The sequence below is a fragment of the Buceros rhinoceros genome, unplaced genomic scaffold, assembly GCF_000710305.1.
Source record: "Buceros rhinoceros silvestris isolate BGI_N320 unplaced genomic scaffold, ASM71030v1 scaffold45093, whole genome shotgun sequence".
Lineage (NCBI taxonomy): Eukaryota > Metazoa > Chordata > Aves > Bucerotiformes > Bucerotidae > Buceros > Buceros rhinoceros.
The window spans coordinates 14,935-38,892 of NW_010406226.1; the positions used below are offsets into that span (position 1 = coordinate 14,935).

At 44.5% G+C, this 23,958-nt stretch overlaps 1 protein-coding gene across 1 annotated transcript in view; it reads right to left on the reverse strand.

Moving 5' to 3' along the window:
- Positions 1–2,470: 2,470 nt before the first annotated feature.
- Positions 2,471–23,958, reverse strand: part of CNTRL (centriolin) — a 30,729-nt gene continuing 9,241 nt past the window's right edge. Inside the window, exons 11-42 of the mRNA XM_010133987.1 lie at positions 22,598–22,751; positions 21,917–22,137; positions 21,266–21,442; positions 20,215–20,349; positions 19,249–19,394; positions 18,622–18,802; positions 17,587–17,766; positions 17,113–17,292; positions 16,472–16,588; positions 15,912–16,053; positions 15,186–15,325; positions 14,878–15,034; positions 14,327–14,637; positions 13,799–14,007; positions 13,448–13,640; positions 12,937–13,067; positions 12,662–12,802; positions 12,420–12,546; positions 11,813–11,977; positions 10,897–11,056; positions 10,226–10,341; positions 8,940–9,157; positions 8,385–8,542; positions 8,062–8,135; positions 7,090–7,278; positions 5,955–6,180; positions 5,477–5,682; positions 5,052–5,192; positions 3,685–3,960; positions 3,515–3,577; positions 2,862–3,065; positions 2,471–2,569 (exon numbers count right to left, since the gene is read on the reverse strand). Coding sequence (XP_010132289.1) covers positions 2,471–2,569; positions 2,862–3,065; positions 3,515–3,577; positions 3,685–3,960; positions 5,052–5,192; positions 5,477–5,682; positions 5,955–6,180; positions 7,090–7,278; positions 8,062–8,135; positions 8,385–8,542; positions 8,940–9,157; positions 10,226–10,341; positions 10,897–11,056; positions 11,813–11,977; positions 12,420–12,546; positions 12,662–12,802; positions 12,937–13,067; positions 13,448–13,640; positions 13,799–14,007; positions 14,327–14,637; positions 14,878–15,034; positions 15,186–15,325; positions 15,912–16,053; positions 16,472–16,588; positions 17,113–17,292; positions 17,587–17,766; positions 18,622–18,802; positions 19,249–19,394; positions 20,215–20,349; positions 21,266–21,442; positions 21,917–22,137; positions 22,598–22,751 — 5,337 coding nt within the window. The remainder of the gene's footprint in view (positions 2,570–2,861; positions 3,066–3,514; positions 3,578–3,684; positions 3,961–5,051; positions 5,193–5,476; positions 5,683–5,954; positions 6,181–7,089; positions 7,279–8,061; positions 8,136–8,384; positions 8,543–8,939; positions 9,158–10,225; positions 10,342–10,896; positions 11,057–11,812; positions 11,978–12,419; positions 12,547–12,661; positions 12,803–12,936; positions 13,068–13,447; positions 13,641–13,798; positions 14,008–14,326; positions 14,638–14,877; positions 15,035–15,185; positions 15,326–15,911; positions 16,054–16,471; positions 16,589–17,112; positions 17,293–17,586; positions 17,767–18,621; positions 18,803–19,248; positions 19,395–20,214; positions 20,350–21,265; positions 21,443–21,916; positions 22,138–22,597; positions 22,752–23,958) is intronic.

Sequence of the window (23,958 nt, forward strand, 5' to 3'; positions counted from 1 at the left end):
CAGTCCCTCGTGAGGGTTTCCTGTAAGACTTGGGCTTTTCCATCGAGCCTTTGAGGACATGGGGTGACACAGCCCATCAAGCTTTTGTCTGACAGGGAGTCACAAGCGGTGCCTGTGCACGTGTGGGCATTGCTGAACTCCGCGTGGGATTTGCCGGGGTGTGTGGCTCTACGCTGCCTCTCGTGTGGGGCTTCACCTGGACAGCAGCACACACGGATTAAAAAGGGGAGGGGGCGAGTGCTTAACTGTGGTCAATGACTTGAGGCTCACTGCGGTGCTGGAAATACAAAGTAGTTGTAAAATCCCTCTCTAGACACTAAAACTATCCAATGTTCAGACTTGTAAGTAACCAGTGGTACCAGAGTATTGTACAGTCAATGTTAAATAAAAGCCAAAACTGGAATGTGCAGACAATAGGATTTGGGTAACTTGTGCACCGTCCTTTCGTTTTGTCTGGTTAGTCCCTTTTTTAACTAATCTTCTTAAGCATTTGGGTATGTTTGAGATCCGCAGCTAACGCATCCTGCTTAAACCAAGGTTGCACCACAAAGGGTTTGCCCAGGGACCACGACCTGCTGCTGGGGGGAAGTCCACGTTCCATGACTCCAGCCTGTCGAGGTGCAATTCCTGTACTCCCGAGTCAGTTACAGTAGGTCTGGTTGTTTCTGTCACAGGAAGGATTTGCTGGGACTGCTGTACTCCTCATTTGATGTAACAATGCTATTAATCTAAATATTTGTAAATAAAGTACCTGTATCTAGATAAACTCCACTGGCTTGTGGTGTTTGCTTTGGCCTCTTTGCTTACGGGGCTCATTACCAGGGGCCTGCGGCTGCTCTCCCTCCTGGGGTCCCACAGCAGCTGCCAGGCCTGTGCTGCAGCTGGGCCTTTGGTTTTCCAGAAAAGCATCTGGCTGAACTAGGGGAAGGGGAGCACTCCCTGAGGTGATGCAGTAATTCCTTCCAGGGATGGTTCCTGTCCACTAACTGCTGGTGTTCAGCCTCTACCTGGACCTGAAGTGGCAAAAACCTCAGGGGCTGCTCACAGGAGGCTCTTCCAGAGCCCAGAACAAGTGGCCAGAGCTGGGTGGGGCTGTTTACAGCCAGTGAAATGTGACAATGATGTGACACAGGTTTATGTTAACAACAGGAGCTGAGGGTGATTTCAAAGCCTGTCTGGAGGGAAGGGGAGGAAGGCTGGGAAGGAGTCAGGGTGCCAGTGTCCTGCAGGAGCAGGGGGAGCTGTTCTTCAGGCCAGGCCTGTTCTCCATGGTGGTGAGGTGCAGCCTGTGGGCCTGCAGGAGCAAACTGGGGCCTGGTGCTGCCTGAAGGCTTTACCAAGAGGTTTTCCCACTAATTCAGAACAAGGTACAGAACCATCAGCCACTGGCCCACACTTCAGGCCAGCACTGCAGCCGGTAACAGCTACACCCATCTCCCTACCCCCAGCAGATGTGTCCCATGGCAAAGAGGCGGCACTGGGGCAGAGCATGCTGCTGTCCTTGGACAGAACAGCAACAGCACAACTCCCACTGTCTGTGAGAGCGGCTTCACACCAAAACAACCACCCAAGCGTGGATAAAAGCATCAACCACTGGAGTTTATTTTAAGGAATTAAAAAATAATTGTATTTAAAACACCTGTGCATTTGTCAACAGGGAACAGGACAGTGCTGTCTTTGGTACAAGTTTTCTTTAAAGTGGAAACTGGCAAATAAATAGTTTTTAAAAAAAACTTAGTTATACATAAAGCTCAATTGACTCAATCGTACAAAAACTTCACAGTACAGAGCAGGCCCTGCCCCCAGCTCTTTGGGCCGGTGGCAGAGGCCGTTGTGGAAAAGGCTTGTAAAGGGGTGAGGTAGACATCTGGGGGAAGGGGTGGTAGCTGAGGGCTGGTGCCTGCAGAGAGCTGACCCGGGCATCTCTGCCCCACCACCAGGGAAGTGCCTGTGGGGGGGCCTGGTCCCGGGCACAGGCCCTGCTTACAGCTCTGCAGAGACTGTGCCTGTCCTGACCAACCCACACCTGGGGGCTGACAGCTTCCTGGGAGCTGCTGTGGATGGGCTTGAAGCTTCTCTTCTACTGTGTCAGCTCTTAAAGGAACACATTTATAAATTAAATCACAACAGAAGAACAGTGAGGTACCAGGCCCACGCTGTAAGGAACCGCAGCTGAATGCTGGTTTTGCTCACACCTAGACAACTGTCACTGAAACACAAAGGATGGGACAGCAGCAGCTTGACCTCTAGCTGGTCACCACACTGTATGTCCTCCGTGAGAGTTTACAAGCAGCTCTCACCCCCAGAACACACCTCGAAAAGCCAAAACAGCATTGGGCACCACGACAGCAACCACAGAAGGGACAACGGGGCCTGAGAACCTGTTCCTGGGCTACTGCCACCTACCACCCACCGCCCTCAGCCTTCAGAGCACCCTTGACGGGGTGACATCCCATCTCTCCTCTAGGCTTCATGAAGAAATTCCTGGCGAGCTGGAGCACAGCGTCTGCGACACCCCCAAACTGTCTGCTGGCCTGCTGGGGACACAAGCCAGCCTGGTCAAAGTGCCCTAGAAAAAGCAGGAAAAGTCAGTCTGAGTAATCAATTAATATCTTAAATTAACAGAGGTGCATTAACCCTCAAAAACCAAAGAAAAATCTGGATTTTAAAGAATAAAAGACCAAGTGAAAAAACAACTCTTTGAGGAAAACAACCCTTTTCAAATAGGGCAGCTACTGCCAGAGTAACTAAGGGTAGGGTGGGATGACCACCTACCAGCAGAGCCGGATGGGGAGTGTACAGTGAGCTAGAAAGGATGCAGAACACCGACCCACCCCGTTCCTGACCCAGCAGAGCGTTACCTGAGTTCCTGTCGCACTCCGAGCACTGTGAAGAGACGCAAGACTGGAGCTTTGGGCTAGGAGCAGCGACTCCGAGGAGGTGCTGCTGACGAGCTCATCCAGCGCATCCACCTGTCGCCTCAGGCTGTGCAGGGTCCCTGCCGTTTGCCGCTTCCCCCTGATTAACACCTCCACTTGCTTGGACATGCACTGTCGGAGCTGAGCCTGCAGAAACCCCCAGCGCTCGTTAACACCCGGCCAGAGGCTTTCCCAGACTGTACTTGAAACACGGGATGGCCTTCAAGTGAAGCCATAAGGGACGTGATACTGTGTCTCAAACCACAGGCAGACGCCTGTAGGGTGGTGGGTTATTGTCACCGGTACCGAAGGGGACCGTAGGTGCTCCTGCCCTGCCATTCCCCAGGTTGCTGATACATCCCAGTAGGATGTGAATGAGGGGAAACACCACAATCCCATTAACCGCTAATTAAGGTGATGCATTCTGAGAGCACATGCGGTTGCTGGGCTGCCCTCGTTGCTCCCCCCACAGACGCCCTGTGACTAGTCAGTATTTACAGAGTGGACAGGCTGGAGCTGCAGGAGGATCCCCCACACCCCCGGGTTGCTCAGGGACCCAGTGGACCTATTGGTGTGACTGGGAAGAGATGTGTCACCTTCAGCCGGTCTTCATGATGCTGCAGCTTTTCTCGGAGAGCCTCTCCTCGCCACTGTTCATCCTTTCGGAAACAAAAGCACATTCAGGACTGAGCGTTTCAGCTAACGGCACCAACCCTGCCGTGCCTGGCTGGGGCACGGGCAGCAGCTCTTCTGGAAAGCTTTTTACCGTTAAGAAGATTTTAGAGAAATCCAACTTCCCTTCCAATGAGAGGAGCCTTTTGTCAGCAGCGGGAGCAAACAGACCAGTCTCCTCAAAGTTACCCAATTCACACAGACTTCCCTGAACTTCAGAAGATGCTTCCGAATCCTCCAATGATTCTCGAGAAGATGGGCTTGACGATCTAAACCCCATCCTCATTTCATTTTCAACCTCCAATTTAAGCAACGTTGCTGCACTCTCCATTTCCCACCGTCTCTTTTCCAGGCTCCCCCAAGTTTCAGCCTGCATCACAGAACAGCTGGGTTACAAACGCACCATCAGTCCAGAGCGAGTTTTCCTGGGGAACTCAACAAGGTTGTTTATGAAGTGGTCACATGGTGCCTGTTGACATCAGAAATCACAAACCCTCCGATCAGACCAGCCCTAGTTCTTAGATCTGCTCTGCCTGTGAAACCCCTTGGTTGGCAAGAGGCAACTGGAGTTACCAGGACACAATGTGGTACCTTCAACCTGCTCATACTGTGACCTTGCAGAGTCTTCCCTGAATGCTCCCCAGTGCTGACCACAAAGGACCCTGTTTTTAAAGGGCTTAGAAACAATCTCTAAGAACTTATTAAAGGTCTAGGAGGAGTCAGACAGTGTGGAATTGCCTCTTAATTTAAAGTATCGGAAGCAGACAGTGCTGGCCCAGGCTGACACCAACAGGTTGTTAAGTGCCTGTTGAGTAGCTTTGAATGTTGATAGTGATTTGCATAAACGATGACTCCAGTTACACCACGTTCCTGTTAAACCTTACTGTAAATGGAGTCCTGACTGCCTAAACTGAGCCTACAGGAAACATTATGGTACATTTGCTGGGTATCTTGGGAGCACCCAAATCCAACCGCTCTGAAGAAATAGCCAGGACTAGCCCCTGCCGCCCCAGCCCACCTCCAGAGAAGATGGGTCTCTTTTTCAGGCACCATTTTACTGGGCGAGAGGGGCTGATCCATCTGACCTGGCCTCAGCAGTGCTTGGAATTCTCCCCGCCACGACAGAAAGGTGACGGTGTAGCTGGGCCTCTCTGCCATGGCCTTTGAGGTCTGAAGGATGGAATGCTGCTGTAGAGCCTGGCAGCCCTGCACCGAGAACTCTGCACGTGACCGATTGGCTGGAGCTGGTCTGTTCAGTTTTAAACGGGGCTTACTGAGCTGCCTGACCCTTCTGGTTGTTAACAACACTTAACTTCTCCCAGACCGGGGAAAATCGCACAGCGATTGCAAGTCAGTCTATTTCTAGTCGTGATACAGCAGACGATTCCAAACCCATCCAGCATCGACTTGATGGAGACATGGCTCCCCCCAGCCCACCTGCACTGGGGTACATGCCAGTACCTGGGTCTGGAGATCCAGGTGGTCCTGCTGGGCCTGGCTGTGGTCCTTCCCGGGGCACTGGGCTCCTGCGTGGTTACTGTGCGCTGTGCGTTCAGCAGCTGCTCCGTCACTCTGCAGAGAGTCGTTCTCCTGCTTTGGTTCCTGGGAAAGTCCAGAAGATTGTCTGTCACCTTGAGCACCTGCTGCAGCAGGAGGGATCGGGACAACCCACGTAACAGTTCCCTCATGTGAAAAGGCAGAATCAGCATCAAATAGGAGCAACTAGAGGTTCTGCAGCACAATCTAGAAATGCCAGAGTATGGTTGCCTCAAGTTCTGCCTCGTGATGAAGTTAACCTATCCCTTTGTTCCTCCCGCGGTAAAAATGGGTGTGCTGTCATTAAAAAGAACCAGGTCCCCAAACATCCGCCCCCAGCCAGGACTTACATGCAGTTTTCTTTCCAGCTGCATCCTTTGCTTTTTCATTTCTTCTTTCAGGCTCAAGATCTGGTTCTCTGCTTTGTCCCTCTCCATTGCTATCTGATCGTGGAGATGCTTCAGCTCAGACTTGGAGATTTCCAGTTCCTTCTGAAGAGACTCTATCTCTCTGGTTCTTTGTTGTAATTGTAATTCTTTTTCTGACAGTTGATGTTCTGAAATAGATGTTTTTAAAAAACCACCCCGATTAGCAGAAGCATTTCACACACATTGGGTATTTTTGTTTGTGAAAACACCAACACAAGGTGGGAGGGGACAGAAAACCCGTTGGCTTTAGAATTTCAGCGATCTGGGCAAGTCGGTTTAAGGATTGCGAGTCAATCCATGTGCCGTGTTAGAAACCCAGCGAGATAAACAGAGCTGTTTGATGGTTTCACTGAACTGAGATCCCAGAGATGTGAGGGCTGATATGTGCAATCAATCTTACTGCTTTTTCTGACAGTTTCTTCAAGAGACGAACATCGGGACTCCTCCTTTCCCAGCTTTCCCAGTTTTTCTTCTGCCAGCCTCACTTTTGCTACCGCCTCCTCCAATTTCTTCTGCTGATCAGCGAGTTCCTTTTCCATCAGGATCTTCTGATTTTTCACTTTGGTGGTACATTCTTCCAGTCTTTTTGCTTCATGCTCTGAAGTTTGTTTGAGGCGATGAAGAATCTGCCAAAAAAAAGCCACCACTTCAAGCTTTAACTGGTACCAACTCAGTGAGAACCAATACCATCACCAAAAGACATTACAGCAGCGTGAACCGCGAAGAACCGCAGCCTAGCACTCCCTACTGCCAGGGAAAGGTTTATCTGTTTTTCTGGCCTCTCTCATTTCCAGTACAGCTGCCTCAGTTTTTCTTTCAGTTAGCATTTTGTTGAAACTGCTCAGCCAATGTAAGTTAATTTTACCACAGGAATGGTAAAATTCATGCATAACTGAGGGGCTTGGCACAGAAACAGGGTCAAAGGGAAGCAAAAAAAAGGGGGTTGCAAATCATGAGCCACTCAAAATAAAAAGGAAACATCAGGATTATACAGCCCTGGCATTTTTCTGCCTAGTGTTGGAATTACGGAGTTAAGTTTTGGTTCGTTTCACTTGAAATCCACTGTATCGATAACTGCAGGTGCTCTACATGGTTTGCTCATCTCCCCAGAGAAATCAACAGCATGGGAAGGAGTTCTCTGAGCCACATCCAGCAGCTCTATCTCAGCAGCTGATGAAGCAGAATCACAGACTCATCTGTCCTGGTCCATCTCCACGCCCCTCTCAGCTATGCTGGCGGCCGCGATGCAGCGCTGCGGGCTGCCTTCCACCACCCCGGCCCTTGCTGCGCAGGGCTCTCACAGAAGTCCAGTGTTACCAGTCCACTGTAAGGTGCCCTGCCAAGAAGACACCATCCTTTGTCATGACACAGTAGTTTTTCACTAAGACATAACTGAACGTGGAAGCTTTTCATTTACTGCTGTTGTTCTACAAATGAGGCTTTGTGTTTCTCAAAGCACTGGTGTGTTACGTGTAAACTTTTTAGCCTGCGTTATTTTGAGAGGTCAGGGAAAGCAAGGCAGATCAGCTCATTACCGCTTCTTGTCTGGCCAGTTCTGCTTCCTTCTCATCAATCTCCTTCTGGAGCTGCTGCAGTTGGTTCTCCCTCTTTCTCTGTCTCTCTTGGCAATCCTTACGTTTCCGTAAATATGCTCGGATCTCTTCTTTCAGGGTTGCCTGCTCCCTGAGCAGCTCCTCCTGATGCTGTGTGTTGTTTTTCACATCCTGCAATGTAGAACACAGACCCAAGTGACATAAGCAGCTGCTGGAGGAACAGCTCCCTGGCTGAAAGGCCGCGTAACTGATCAACCCCAAATCACACTGAAGATCAACCTTCCCGTTAAACCAGTCGCAGAGACAAATAACACAGTAGAAACCAGCAGATGAAGCGCTAAAAGATGCTGCGGGGTTTTGTTTTTTTTTTTTTTTTTTTTCCCAAAAGCTATGCCATGGACTGTTCTAACAAGATAGATAATAATATTCCACTGTCTTTAAAGTTTGACAAGCATTGCCATATTTAGCAGTACAGTGTATCTTCTTCCTCAAACTCAACAAACCAGGGCGGGGGGGGGTGGGGGGGGTGGTTAACTCTGTGTCTGAATTGTTTTCCAGAAAGAAAATAAATTCAAAACCAAACAAATCCACAAAAAAACTTCAACCCCCCAGTAAACCAAACAACCCAAAACCAGAACAAGCCCCACGCTCCACCGTGGTGATAACGATAAGACTGGCAGAGGCACTGCAGTTGCCACCTAATCAGAGAAGCGGGAGCAGAAGCCTTGCTTGGTCAAGGTACCTGCTGGAGTCCCACTCAGTCCACACTCAGCAAGACCTAGGCATGGAACCAGCCACTAGCTCATCAGCTCTCCCAGCTCAGGTCTTGAGCTACTGTGCCCAGAGAAGAAACGGGGGATGGACTGTCCACTGCTGGGGGAAGCGACACCCCTCATCTCTGTGCGACCAGCTACTTGCTATGTGTAAACCAGTGCATATTACACCCAAACTGACCTGTTCTACTAGCTGAAGCTGTTGCCTGGAGTCATTTAATTCTCCTTTCAGCATTTCTAGTTCTTCCTTTTTTCCTAAAAAAAAATTTGTGACAGATTTTCAGTCAGCAGTTTGAAATACTTGTACAAATGAATTCTCTCTTCTCACAAATGAAGAATAAACAATAGAAAAAGAGTTTCTCTTAGACTTGTTGAATACTTTCTACCTGTAGGCATTGAGAATGTCAGACATTTAGTATCATACAGTACAGTTATAGGGTGTCTTTTAACCCAATTTCTCTTAAAATGTTTTATTACCTTTTAAAACGAAAAGCTGATCTTTACCTTGAAGATCATTCTGTACAAGAACAATGTCTCCATGCAGTGAGTTCTTCTGTTTGTTCAGTAGCTCCACCTCCTGCTGCAGGTTCCTAACATCCAGTTCCATTTTCTCCACATTGGACAAGGCAGTTCTGCTGCTCTCTTCGGTAGCAGTCAAGTCTCTGTAAAATGGGAGTACGTGTTCTCGGTTTGTGGAACCACCTGGTGAGGACTCAGCTGCTTTTCAGCAGAGGTTCTCTCGGCGCAAGAAGATGCACCCAGTGGTCCCAAGAGGAACACAGCTGTCCTGTTCCATGACTTCACTTTTTGCTTTTCATAACATCTCTCATTGCATCACCAGGATACAACAAACTCTGTTACATTCACCAGCTTCACTGCTGAGTAATTTCTGTAAGTCTGCTGTAGACAGGCTTAAACTCCAACCTCCACAGGATACACAAAACAGCACGTTCTCTGTAATTAAGCATCTCAAACTTCTAGCTCTATTTTTAATTATGATAAATTCAAGGCATTTCCCATCACTTCTGAACCTTGCAGAAAAAAAAATACTCCCCCCACCTTCTGGTTTGTGACAGTTTCTTTTCCAAACTCTGACAGTCATCTTTGAGTTTTTCCTTTTCTTTATTTAAAGCCTCAATGCTATTTTGCAGAGTGCGCATTTGAGAAACCAGATGTTCGTTTTCCTGACGGTCTTTCTCAAGTAGTTGTTCCTGCCAATCTACTTCCCCTTGCTGACACTGGAATAATCTCTGAATATTCTCCAGCTGTAACTTCTCCTATAAAAGAAGGATCGTGAACACCACATGTATACGGTCAAGAAGTACCACAGGTTATTAACGTCTCCAGCTGCAGCAGTTTAAAACCCTTTCATTCCCAGAGCTCATGTGCAGGCTGGAGCACCCTCTATACCTCCTACATCAGGACGGGGAACAGCTTCAAGTGCCAAATTCATCTGAGTGCATTTAGATGAGGGTTATGATGAATATGGGCATGAGGACTGGAGGACAGGGGTGCAATTCTTTGTTCCATCATAGTTTAAACACCTTTTTTTCCCATCTAGAGAGTAGCACATCCCTCCATCACAGGGATTTTGAGAGAATGACCATTTCAGGGGCTGTGAGGTGCTCAGATAAAGTGGCAAGGTGACCACTTTAAGTGTGGTAATAGAAAGGTATCAAGAATATCAACTAGTCCATTTTTGTCCCTGTCCTTCACAGAAGGAGTACACAGAGAAGACGTAAAGTCTTTTAGAAGCAAGCAGTAGGTACTATCTGCTTAAATCTGCTCCCTTAGCAAACACGTGTTCCATTTTCTGGAGTTGCACAACTGGGTGAAGGAGGTTTATCCCAGACTCTGACCTAATGAGGCTGCCAACAGGATGCTGCCGACCTCTCTGCCCACTGGTAGCAAAGTTGAATGTCTGTCTTTATTCATCAGAAAGAGAAGAGACTGGCTGAACTAAAGCACATTTGTAATAGTAGAGAAGATCATCCAGCTGAGTTAGTAAAGCGCCTTCCACACTTACTCTTTGCAAGTGAGGACACAGACAGAATCCAGATAAAAGGACTCTGGAAGCTAACACTAAGGGAACTCTATTCATCATTCTACAGCCACAGAAGAGCCTTTGGTCTTTTTGCTCCCTCTCCCTCATGCATAAAAAACCACCCCTGCATTATTTTAGAAGGCCTAACCAGACTTAAGACTTTTCTACAATAAGCTGAAATCAGACTGAAAACAGATAGATTTAAAAGCATAGAGACTCTGTGAGCCAGATCTTAACAGAACCACAGGATACACAGGTCTCTTCTTCCAGACACTGTATCAGCTACAGGAGAGATACTTACTTCTAGAATTGTGAACTGAATCTTTTCTAGCTCATTGACCTTTTGGTCATGTTGTAGTTTCAAACCCTGAAGTTCATTATTTTCAAGCTCCAGCATTTCCAGAACATGTTTCAGTTCTAGGAAGGTGAAAGAAATAAAAGCTTGTTAGGAGTATTCAATGAGGAGGGGAGGGGAGGAGGGGGGAAGTTAAAAAAAAAAGGCTCCCAGGAGAAATTAAGAGACATTCTAGTGCTGTCACCCCTGTTAAAACCTCTCCATGATTTCAGCTGCTGTGTCAGACACACCGACACTGTTCTACCAGCAAGCGGCCGGTCCCTAGGTCTGCTGCTCCTCCTGCTCCCTAGGCAGTTAGTCTGGGACAGAGCGACAGAGCGTCTAACTGGTAAACAATGACAGGGAGCAGTTCAGAAAAAGCACAGAAGTTGCAATCTGCTCAGTCCCAACAATGGCTTTGGTCACATTTCTCTCTGGCATGAAAAAATCCCAAACACAGAGCACTGCTTTAGCTTCAGTAAAGGGCATCTGTCAGCTCCATACACACTGCGGGAACTGCAGGAAACTCTCTGCAAAGGCGTGAGGAACAGGAGTCTGCAGCCACGCACAACCAAGAGCTCAGGGTGTATTTATTCCCAATCTGCACCAGATCCTATCAGGGAAAGCTGAGCATGTACCTATCTTGTGCTTGGTAATTTGCCCAAGTATTCCTTCAAGATTTTCTTCCTCTTTCCCAATATCCTTCTTTACGACCGAAAGCTGAGCTCTTTTCTCCTTAATCTGGACATCCAGTTCTTGCCTCTCAACGTTAAGCTCTTCCAGAAGTAGTTTTAATTCCTGTGGAAATACACCAGTGTTAGAAGGAATGTCATTATTTGCCATTTTAAATACAGGTTTCCTTTAACAGAAGTTCTAAATATTTATAAAATTAAATGAGTCTGTCAACAATATTCTGTTCAGTTGCATTCCAGTTGCAGTTAGTGGTGTAAACAAAGAGAAAATACCTAATATTTAGTCTTGCTTGGTGACACTTCAGAGTAGCAATCTTGCCAAGTTTTGATCAAGCCTGACCGTCACACCGCCATTCGAGTGACTAATTGGTCACTTACAACGGAAGGTGAGACAAGAAGCTGCGACAAGAAGCTGCCACACAACCCCATCCAACATATAATTGACCTTGACACTTTGTTTTGATTCAGAAGGGAAGGAAGTACAGGCTCCTTTCTAAGCAAAGGGGGATGGAGACAGGCAGTTGCCTGAGCCAGCTGGGTTGTGTTTTACACACACGGATCAGACTGATCGGCTGCAGCAGCTGCTTGTCTCAGCAGTGTGTATTCAATGCCAGTCACTTCCCAAGGGACCAGTTCTGGAAGTGTAACTGCAGCTAGGGAGTCCTACTTCTTCTCTCTGCACCTGGACCAAGCCCTCCCTCACACAAACTGTAAACTTGCTTGTTCTATTTTTCAGAGGGTTTGGGGGGGCTGTAGAAAGCAAAACTGATTTTGTGGAAACTTTATGGGATGTTTTTGATTGTTCTGTTGTTTTGCTGTTCTTTAGGACACAATGAACTGAAAACTCGTTCAGAAAAGTTACTCTTATTTGGCGTAGTTTTCCATTTGCTTCAGTCTCTCCATCTCGAAGAGCTTCTTTGAGGTCATCTTTCTTTTGAGAAATACAGTCTTCAAGGACATGCAGCTCTTCTTTTCTTTGATGTAACTGTTGCTCCAGAAGCAAGAGCTCTTGTTGCTGAGCAGTAATCTGTAATGAAGAAGTTTAACAGAAGCAGCACGTGAAGGCTTTTATTTTTGTAGCTATACACATGCACAAGAACACGTGCAGTCCAGTGTTGCCTGCCAGAGCTGCTAACCGTAAGGATCCTGTCAGAGCAATGAGCTTCACTTCCTAATGTGTACAATAAAGACCAAGTTCTGATCCAGACAGTGCAGTCCCATACCTCAGAGAGTCCAGTTTCTTATTCGGAAATGCCACAGAGAACTCTGCAGGAACATTTACTATGCAGAAACACCACCAAGACTGGGATCATATTATGAGACAAACAAAGGACAACGCTAATTGCTAACATTAACTAAACTTAATTAAATTCTTCAGACAAAGCAGTTCAGAAACTTAAGACTCTTCTAAGTTTTCAGTTACATCACAAACAAAACTGACAGTCCGGAGTTAACATGAGAAGTCCCACCTGATCTTTCAATCCTTCCAGTTCAGTTTTCTTGCCTTGAAGAAAGTTTTCTGCTTCTCTAAGGATTTGGAGGTGATGTTCTTCATTACCTTCTGCGACTTGAATATCTCCTTGAAGCTTCTGAAAACTGACAGTGGGGATAAAACACGACTCGGAAGGAACGAGAATGCCTTAGGCAGTAACTTATTGGAAGAGGAATCATTATCTTATCTCATAGTTTATGGTCAATTAGAAATACTTACCTTTCGGTTAGCATCTCTATCTTCTGGTTTAACGACTGGAACTCGGAGTCTTTTACAGCCACCATTTTGTTGATTTCCTTCAAAACGCCTTCTTGTTCCCTCTTACGCTGTTCTAAATCCCTTGTGTCTGCCTGTAATAACCTAAAGAAGCATTTATGCCTTTTCATATTAGCATTTTAACAGCTCTCCCTCTCCAAAAGCATCACCTCAGTATTTGAAAGAATCTCGTTCCTCCCCTCATCCCCCTTTGATACAAATTCACAAGAACCACGTACCTTAGTTGCTGATCTGCTTTCACAAGTTTCCTGGCCATTTCCTGAGCCCTTCGCTCTAGCTCCTTTGCCTCAGTTTCAGTTTGGGACAAATGCTGTTTGGCCTGATTGTACTTTTGAAGAGTATCTTTAGTCTAGAGCAAAAATTTAAGATTGTTTCATCTGTTGTTCTCACCTTATGCTTTCCACACCCAGAACCTGCAGCTTAGTTGTCTGAAGATGACATTAGCCTGGCTTGAATATTCTACCTGAACTATCTCCCACTCTATGCTACGAAGTAGAATCTTTTCTCCTCTCTTGTCCAGAGCAGAAAAACTTCCTCCTCGTTGGCAAGGACTGAAATATTTTCTTTTAGCACAGGTTATCCCAGGACTTATTTTCACATAGAAGCATTTTAAGAGGCTTCAGGTTATCCAAGTGAAAATAAACTGTTAGACAAACAAAAATCCTCACTTAAACCAATCGTAGTGCAACACATGAATCCTTCTGCACTTAAAGTTACGGCTTTACTTACTTTCCTCCGTGTGCTCTGAAGTTCTACTCCAGCTTCTGAAAGCAGCCTGTCTGCCTCTCTGAGCTCTGCACGTCGTTTCAGCAGCGTCTCCTCTATACACTCTATTTCATCTGCAATATCTTCATGACGTTTAAGAGACTTTTCTAACTGCAATTCTGCAATAAGGTTGTCAGTGTGCCCTTCGATGAAGTCCCTAAAAGGTCAGGAGAAAGGCATGGAATTAGAATACAAAATGCCAGAGGCCTGGGGCCTCCTGAAGTCTGTTTACGAGTCAGAATGTCCTTCTTTCTAACTGAAGTTGAGGTATTTCCTCATGCTTACTTGGAATGCATTCTAGTGCAAGATTCTTACTTGCGTTTGTTATGTTTTTGAGCTGCTTGTCGTAGCTCTGCTACTTCATGTTCCAACTCTTCTCTTTCATGCAGAAGTTCTTCAATGTTTTCATGCAATTTTTCCACCTCTTTTTTGCATTTATGATCAGCTGCCTCTGACCATTTATCTTTGTATTTCTGAGACTTTAAATAGCACACAGTGTCTTCTAGCCTCGAGACTTCACTCTCCTATATACAGGAAACAGAACAACAAAATCAAGATCTATTTTCCATTTCAGCCCTGCTGAGACACAGGATCAGCTGCAGATAGCACAGACTGGACTACTGGCACCGAAGGTGGAGCAGTCTTAGCAACAAGCTCTCTCCATCCACAACCTTCCTAGCAGGGACTTTTTAATGTTTTTAAAAACTGGTCTAATCTCATCTGTGACAATGAAGTTTTCTTGTTTTGGTTTTTTCTTTGAGATAGTGTATGTTAGAAGATGTTCCTAACCCATTCAGAACCAAAGGCATACAGCCAACCCTGCAGCTCAGAGCTGTCTCTTACCAGATCGCGATGCTCAGGCACGTTGCAGTGAAGCACTCCGACAGGAACAAGCGGGACGGGGAAGTTTGGAGGAAGCGGCCCATAAACAACCTGGGCTCCTGGAGGAGGCAGACCATAGATAACAGACCCAGGAGCAACCAAACCTCCACCTGCTGCTGCAGGAGGAGGGCCGTACACCACAGTTCCCTGTGGCACAGGGGCACCGTCGGGAAGAGCTGTGTAGAGAACTGGGCCAGGTGGTGGCACAAAGGAAGGGTCTTTGGGAACGTGACTTTCTTCATTTCCTTCACTACCTTCTTTCGCTCTCCCAGCTTTAAAAAAAAAAAAAGTTATTTTAATAGCTTTTTCAGTAAAATATATTCTTCAAATGTACATTTTAATTTCTATATAATGAACAAAAATGTCATACACACTGCTTAAACTGAATAATGACTTCAACAGTAATAAATGTTTAAAACTCACTCAGGCACCTAAGAAAACCCACCATGAACTCTAAGCAGGTCCCTCTTTAGAATGCTCTTAATCATTCTGAGACTGTGAGACTGACTTACCTTTGCCAGAATTTGTTGGGTACAACCGATTTCTGATCGGTGAATAAACCCAACATCCTCCTTGACTGGGCAAGTCTTGCCCTCCACACTGCCGGTCCTGACCACACTGTAAACAAACGCCAGAATCTTTTGTGCTGTGGGAAGCAGGAGTTGAAGCCTAACGGAAAAAAACAACCAGTATGTGTTCATCTAGAAATAACAAATCATTAAAAAACAATCAAACAGATTTCCCCCCAGAACTAGCCAAGTCTATAATGGACTTTCCCATATCAAATGATGTTGCACATAACAGGCATTTTATTTCTGACCTGTGATGATGGCATGTAATACCAGTATCCCCTTCTTTTCAGTGGATCTGCTATACTGGTGATATAATCGTTCTGGTATGAGAGCACGTTTTTGAGTGCTGCAATTTCATCTTGTAAGTTGTCAATTTCGTCTTTGTTACCTGGAAGTTAATCACAGTTCGACAGGCATGTAAGGCAAATAATTAAGTCATAAACACTGCATTCAGCTTTTCACGCATTGTTATCCTGTTAATCTGAAACAATACTCTGACAATGTAACTGAACACGGAACACAATCAGTGCTTTCTGAATAGCTGTAAAAAGCGTTTTTAATACAAACTGATGAAAACTAACACACTGTCATTCTGATTTGCAGGCCGAGGCAAAACTTATCTCCGCTTCCAAAGGTCATGTGGCAGGTCAACTGGCAAAGCCAGAACCCTGGATGTGCCAGCGCTGCTGCTGGTCCCTAACCATCCACTTCCTCCACTCCTCCTGACCGAAGGAGCAGGACCCATACAGACACTGCACAGAACTGCACTGTCCCACTGTTACAGAGAATCCACTGAAGTGCAGGGTATCTGTTACAGGAACAGTACAGGAAGGTATTGTAAACAGTTTATTCTCCTAGAATAAACTTCCAGAGCTCTGAACAGCTTCTCACATCAGTGAGAAATAACGGAGAAGGAAGTGAAGTCTTCTGCCTCCTTGCTACTCCATAAGAAAAGGAGAGAAAAGAGAGATTACCCTTCCCGACGTTATCCAACAGCCATCTTAAACGATCAATTTCTGCTTTTTGTTGCTCCAATGCCTCTTTTAATTTATCAATTTCAAACTTCTGAGAGCTCGATGCAGTCTTCTCGCCAGCTTTCTCCACTTCATGCTGAAACTATATAAAATACAAGTTTAAATCAAAGCAAAGCACTTCATTTTAAATTAAATTGCGCTAAAGTTTTTTCAAACATGCCCATCCATCCCTACAAAAACGCTCCTTCAGCAAAGCATGTGTACCACTGACACAACAAACTGTTCCTTCCACCCCTCGTACGACCGAGGCTGACTAGACACAGCCACAGAAAGGCGCTGAGGGATTGGGGGATAGTTTTATTTCAAAGTCAGCTCCTCCAGCCAGTGAGGTTTTCATTTTGTTCTCTGGCAGATGTCAGGGGATGGAAGAACATTGTGTCTTGGGAAAACATGAGGAAAAATGATGGGGTAGACACCTCTAAATACAGCATTTTCAAACAACTATATCAAAGTATTTTAACCTCCTCATACAACATAGAGCAAACATCAATGCAACCTACTTGCTCTTCCTTCTCTTTGAGAAGTTGTTGTAACAATTCTATTTCTGCTTCTGCTCTGGCAAGATCCCGGGCTGCACGTGCTGCCTTAGCACAGAACTCTTCTGCTTCCTCAATCTCCTGAAATTGAAACTTTAGCTTGAGCTTTAGTTTGCAGGAATACTTCACAAGCTCGCAGATCTCTCATGTGGCTTTGTGAAAAGCTGGCTAATAAGAAGCATTAGCACTTGTCTGTTCTGCAATTTCAGAAACTGACAAAGATTATGTAAAATAATGTTTCTCCTTTAACTTCACAGTGTTTCTACAGAGGAAATGCTAGTATGTAACCAAAAATGGCTCCCAGTTGTAAAATCATGAAGCGCAAGAAAAGACTTCCATAGTTCCTTCTTTCACCTTTCTATCTCATGGAACAATGCACTATCTGTTCAACTGTCAGTTAACAAGAGATTAAACCTGCCTCTCCCTTGCAGCCAGAATGCCTAGCTTTACCCAAATCACTCCAGCATTCAGCTACTGCATTTCAAGAGGAGACTGTCTGAAGCCAGAATAAAGCGTTGAAGCTGAATTTAAAAGACAGTTCCCATCATGATGGTATTGGAAAGCACTACTTAAATACAAGCAATTAATTATCAGTGTTGCTTTACCTCCGCTCGTTCCTCATTAATTCTGAGGACAGTCCCATGAAGAGCCTTTAGCTGATCTTTAGCAATGGAGAGCTCTGTGGCTGCCAGTTTATCTGAAGTGACGACTGCTCTCTTCAGCTCCCTCAGTTCTTTATCCAGACTGACAAACTGCTTTTGTGCCCTAGCATCTTCTATTTTTTTCTGAAATCGGGAAAACCACAGGTTTTGTAAGTTTTAAGTAAAAAGCAGCTTGGGAGAAAGGCTTTCTGTTGGTATGACTGTTCCCCACACATCCCGTTCTGTATTGTATGCGTAGAAGTAACAGGAAAAAACCTAAAGCAAGGACAACCAGTAGTATTTAAGGAAAACACAGATGTTACATTTAACCTCTGTGTCCCTTCCTGTATTTGATCTTAGAAAGCAAAGTAATTCAGAATTTTTTGAATCTTCTCATGAGCATACACAGTGCACGGACTCATCCTTACTCATTCCTACCCTTTTCTCTAAATCTTCCAGCTGAGCAAGAAGAGTCTCTTTCTCTTCATCTGCCTCTTGGAGCTGTTGATCAGCAAGACCCTGAATTTCTTCCATGCTCTTTATTTTTACATGTAAATGTTGAATTTCATTCTCTAACTGGTGGACTTTGTTCTTATTCTGCCTGTTTTCAGCTTTAACCTGTAAGTGAAGTAAATTAGAATCAGTACCCAGAAATGTGGTTTTTTCCATCCAAAACCCACCCTATTTTAATGGTTTAAAGAGAGAGCTTTTTGAGAATTGCAGTTACCAGCATACTTTACACCAGAAGGGAACATTTTTTGGCCTCTGAGATATATCAGAGTCTAAATTCTAATTCACCAAATAATCAGGCAAAAATCATTAGGCATATTAATTTAAAAATAAATACATTAGACTCCACTGTTGCATGACCACCAAAAAGTCAGTCTCTTCTTGCTGTCACACAGCTAAAATTAGAGATTGCTTGTGGAAGTTTTGAACACACATTAAACTCCTCTCCTCCAAGCAGTGTTTTTTGAAAGCTTTATATAATAAAAGCCAACAAAGGGTTGCAAAGGAGCACGTGCCCTGTCAAACACCCAATTTAACATTTCTCTGAAGAATGGCTGGTGTATTTCAGTACTTTAACCAGAATTTCACAGTTTGCACAGTGTGGAATGGCCAATTACTTTTTTTCCCCCCCTCAGAAGCTTTTGCTTTTTTTCTATAGTTTCTTTATAATGTAAATTACTACATGATGTACATTTGTGCACAACAGGAAAATCAAAACTCTAAAGCAGTTAAGAGTTCCTGTTTTCATCACCACTAACAGCACCCTGCTCTGTTGCAAGCTGTCAATGTCTCTGGCAAGCAAACATACGCAATTTGTCTACTGTCACTAAAATTATACTCTTCTGAAAGATGGAGGGTAGCAAAACTACATCCGTAGTGAAAATGGATCCTTCAGCTGCAAGTTACAGTTTTTAGACTAAGTTGAAATTATCTTAGTCTTGCTGCTGTTGATTTGATACGTGCCTGTCTGTATCTCTCCTGTACTTCTTCCAGTTTCTCCTGCTGGGATACCATTTCTTCCTGCAGTTGCCTCTGGCTAGCCCAGGCTTTCTCTTTTTCCCTCTGAGCAGCAGCGAGCAGGTCATTAAATTCTTTCTGCAAATTTGCAAGGCTCTTCCCTAAAGCATCTGCTGAATTCTGACACCTGGAAGAGAAACAAGCCAGGTTCCAAGAGAGAAAACCAGAGATTTAAAATGGTGATACCAGATACTGAAATAATGAAGCCGAATACAACAATGGAAGTTTAAGACATCTGATGTAAATGAATTCGGGGCAGGACTGAACACATTACCCTGCACAGAGAGGCCTCTAGTTCTTCCAGTCTCTCTTTGTTTATTACCATTCTTTGTTGCTGGGGATGAGGTGGGGGGAATTGGCCCTGTCCCTGGCAGTGAAACTCAAGAGGGTGGCATACTGCCCTCAGTAACAGAATGACTGAGCTCAGGTGATGTTCTCTTCCAGCCACAGGGTGCTGAAGTTCACATTTGAGCTGCCCTCAAGAGGATGCAGCACATGTACCTTGTGGCTCTCATGTACTTACTACTTTCACACACACAAATCTAACACTGTTTTTAGTTTTATTTTACTCACTTAATCTCTCCAGCTCCTGTCTGCAGCTTTTGCTTGAGTTCATTTATACGAGCTAAGACTTCCTCAGGATGAATTAAGTTACCAACTGCATGGTTTAGCTGATTCTGAAGATCTTTAAGCTGTTGTTTCAAGAGATTATTGTCTCCCTAAAAAAAAAAAAACCGAAAGACAAAAAAACCACCCCCACAACCATAAGCAAACATGCACAAACAAGACAAGATAGAATTTTTAATAGCCACATCTGTCTGGGGGTTTCGGTTGTTGTTGGGTTTTTGGGGGGTTGAGGGTATCTTTGTTCGGTGGGGTTTTTTGTTTGTTTTCTTAATAAAGAATCCAACCATTTTTTTCAGCGTGGCCTGAACCAATACCAACAACAAAACAAGAACACCCCAAACAATCTTCACCTTTCACTTGGGAAGTACTTAAACGCCAGTTCAAAAATTATCTCATCCTTTCCTTAAACTACCCCTGCAGCTCATGAACTGCCTGTAACCTCATGGATCACAAGCTCTCAAGCTCTGTTGCTTGTACTGGGAGCTGTTACTGTTTTGTGGCAATTAAGTAACATTCTTCAGGATCCCAGTTTAAACAGAGGCAATAAATTCTGCTTTAGGTATTGGATCAGTTTCTTCTTCTGCATCCAAATAGTTTCCTTACTGACATGACTGGATGAAGGTTGTGGGAAATTAAGATACATAAAACAATTTATCAATCCCTGTGCAATGTAACTGAGCAGATCTGAAATTATTTCAAAGGTCAATCTAAATACCTAAAACAGACAGAAAAAAGACTATGGTGTAGAGTGTCTGGACAAGAAAATTAGAAGTCAGGAAGAGTCACAAATACTACTGAACTTCAGAACAAGAGTCATCCAGAATCCTTGAAAATGCCCATCACTTTCCCCTTGGGGAAGTTGGAAATATACTGCCTGTATCAGGTAACTTTTTAAAACAACAAATACTTCACCTGCAATTGTTTGAACTGAGAAAGGAGCTTAAGATTCTGTTGTTCCTTCTCTTCTGCTAGTTGTGCTTTGGTCAGAGCATTCTCTAACGCTTGCCTTTCTTTTTCAAGTTCAGCTTGCAGGGCTGACAGCTCCATCTACACATACGGGAAACAGATTAACATCCCCGCTCCCGTCCCCGACCTGTCACCCAAATACACAACAGCCACATTTCTTAAGAACAATAATGATATGACAACAGATCCTAAAAAAACCTCAACAGAATAACCCCAACCATCCCAAATCACCCCATCACGATATGTACCTAACAGGTGTATCTCCTGAAACATCACCTACGTCAAGGCTGTACTGTTCATTCTAACCTAGTCCTGGCAAGAGCACATCTTCCTCACCAGGTAACCCAGTCAGATTTACATTTTATCAGTGTTCTACACAGAGCTTCCAAGTTTTTCCTGAAACATCAAAACTAAAAACGTTGGAAGGTTGGGGACGCACCACCACACTTCACTGGTTTGCGTTTTGAGTTCTGCCTGCAGCCTGGAAAGTGCAATCGGATTATGTCTGGTGAAAGCACCCCACCATGTGGATTTCTAACAAGTGGAAGCTGAACCAAGATAGTAGTTATTGTACATCCTCATCATATGCCAATCCAAATGAGGATCCCCAACAGCAAGATTCGATGGGACTGTACAAATGAAAGCATACGCTGGTCTTCCCCAGCAGAATGCTTGTCTTTCACCTGCCACTTGTCCGAAGACAGCTGTAGTGTCATTTCTTTGACGTGTGCGCAGCTACCTCTTTTCAGAAAGATGCAGATTATGATTTGCCCTTTAAACATAGTGATCATTCTCTACAGGGTCCCCAAATGCTCTGTCCCTTGCTTCAACGCAGTTACAAATCCTAGCAAACTGATACCACCTCCCATCTGGGGGCACACACAAACCAACAATTACTTGCAGGCCACTGTTGAAGGTGTGATATGGAAGAAGGTTTTGCTTGCCCCTTGTCCTGGGGTAGATTACCCCTCTGGCAGCTCAAGAGCTCTGCTCTTACCTGGCTAAGTTGTTTCAGTCTTTCCAACTCCTCCTTGTGCTGATTGGCTTCCGCATCTCTGTCTCTTAGCTGGGCTTCCAGTTCAGCCTCATAGGCGCTGAGGTCTCCTTGTGCATCTCTAAGCGATTCATTCATTTCTCGCTGCTCTTGGAGGGCACCTTCTAGCATTGTAATTTCCTGGAATTTTACATTTGTTTTAGAAATACATAGGATGAGGGTTAGGTGTAGCTTAAAGCAATACGCGTTTATCCCTGGTATTAAGGCTTAGCCAAGACAGCTCTCCAAGTAATTGGCTGACAGAACAGATAACAACATGCACCACCTAGGCCAGTGTCCAGGCAGTTTTACCAATGCAATTCACTATGATAGTGACTGCAAATCCATTTTTAGGAATGTCTGGAAGGTAAAGCCTGCATTTCTGAGACACCTTCCACAAAGAACAGACTCTCTGTATGTTTCTTACAACTGGTTTTAAAGGTCAAATGCTGTTCCTAACGTGCATGGCAACATCTAATCGAAATTACCTTATAAAAAAATTACTTTATCCAACAAACTGTGTTTTGCTGTTCCCAATTTGGTCATTTCCCTGTTTTTTTAAAAGTCTGTTCTTAGGTTTCTGAATTTGCAAAGAAATGCAGCATTAAGCCTTACTTTTCTCATATTTTCTGCATCCATGGCAACTATTTCCAGGTTGTTTCTTTCCTCCTCTAGGTTTGCCAGTCTTTCTAGCAAAGATGCTTTATCTTTCTGCAGCTCCTTACATTCATCGCTGGCCCGTTTTGCCTGACACTTAACACTTTCCAGGTACTCCTGTAATCCAATGATAATACTTTCTAAATCCCTCTTCAGTGCTTCATTTGTTGCTATTTGACCTGCAGAAACACAAAACAAATTTGAGGTAGTTAAGACACTGTACTTATTCAACAAAACAAACAAACCTGCCTTTCTTAGTCTTCTTTAAGCTGTTCACCTACTGCAACATGCAGTAATAACAGCTAGAACTCACGCAGAACACGCCTGCGCTGTGTTTTAAAGGTTAGGATCTCCCAAACTGCTGCATTAACCTGGCTACTGAAAAACTTGAAAACAAACTGCAGTTCTTCGCGCGTTCCTGCTCCCCACCTCAGAGAACATTTGCTACCTCTACACCTCTATCAATTTTGTTTCAGGGTTGATATTTTTTTCTGGGATATTTACTTTCACGTAGACTAGGTGTATAGCAAATACATTCTGTACTTCATTAAAGCAAAGATAAACCAAACCAAATCCCCGATTCAATTGTCACGTTACCCTAAATACAAGAAATGCTCTAAGACAAAAAGACAGGTTTACCATCAGTGAGCTGCTGCTCCAAGTCCCTGATTTCCTCAGTTTCCTTCGCAATCCTAGAGAGCATTTCGTCCAGGCGACTCTCAAGCTGTTTGTAATGTTTGCTCATTACATCAAACTGTTGTTCTTTACTTGCTCTTTGAGCTTTCATATGAGCCTGGAAATGAACAGTTGGAAAGGTAAAGTGGGACAATGTCAATACAGATTAAAAACGTCAATTCAGGATTTTAACTCCATTCTGCAGTGTCTGACTATCGCAGTAAAAGTCACAAACACAGTGACTGTGGTGGTTGGGACTTGGCATTTTCTGTTAGTTATTCTTCCAGGTTACTGCCCCTCAAAGAATCCCAGACTGGGAAGTGATCTCTGTGACTAACCGCATCATTAGTGGTCTCCTCCTTGCCCAGATGTAATGAGTAAGACCTGCATTTATAAAGCATTGCTCAGGGCTACTGCCTCTCTTCCTGCCTTTTCTTTCTGTGGCACCATTTCCTCTTTCAGTCAAGAATGAACATGATTTCTTCCAGAAGCGTTAAACCTGTCATCCCCCATTGCCTTCTCAGCAGATGATGCTTTAGAACATGTCAGGTCTCTACCCAAAGGAAAACACTCTTAACAGCCAGCAAGTTGGGCCAACTCTACAGCTAAGATTTACCTGAAGCAGATTTATTTTATTGGGTTTTTTTAATATTTCTGGGAAATTCACTGTACCTGCAGCTCACACAGACTTTGGTCGGGACTTCACGCATTTAGTATGAATTTAGCAGACTGCTTCAGCTCTATATAAAACCTGGTTATCAACACAATACAGTGCTATCTGTTTCTCACTGGTATGAAATTAATCACAAACAACTCAAATGCCAGAAAGAAAAATACAGAATTATACTGTCGTGACAAAGAGCACCTTTTAATTACTTCTCAAAAAAAAAAAAAAAATCAAGCTAGCAGCAGAAATTTTAAATACAAGTTCTCAGAAAAATCACTTATAAAGTTGCTCTGTAACAAAAGCAACGGGTAAAACCAGAGATTTCTGCATCTTCAACGTATTAAATTGGAAGTTATTTTAAACATTCACATTAGCACAATTCAGCTTGTCATCTCCTAAAAGACAACCCACCATTCGGTCTCCAAAAGTGAAATTTCAACAAGTGTAATCCAAGCAGAGGCGCTGCTGCTGTTGCTGAGTCATTTCGCTGCAGCTGCGGAAGGTCCCCGAGCGCGCTGTGAAACCACCCAGCACTTACAGCTTCGCCTTTGTCTTTGCTGCCTCCGATACCACTTGCAGAACGCTCCACCCCTGACCCAGAACTCTTTCGACTAAAGGAGTTCTTCAGCACAGACAGCCACAAGCCGAGTGTCCCATC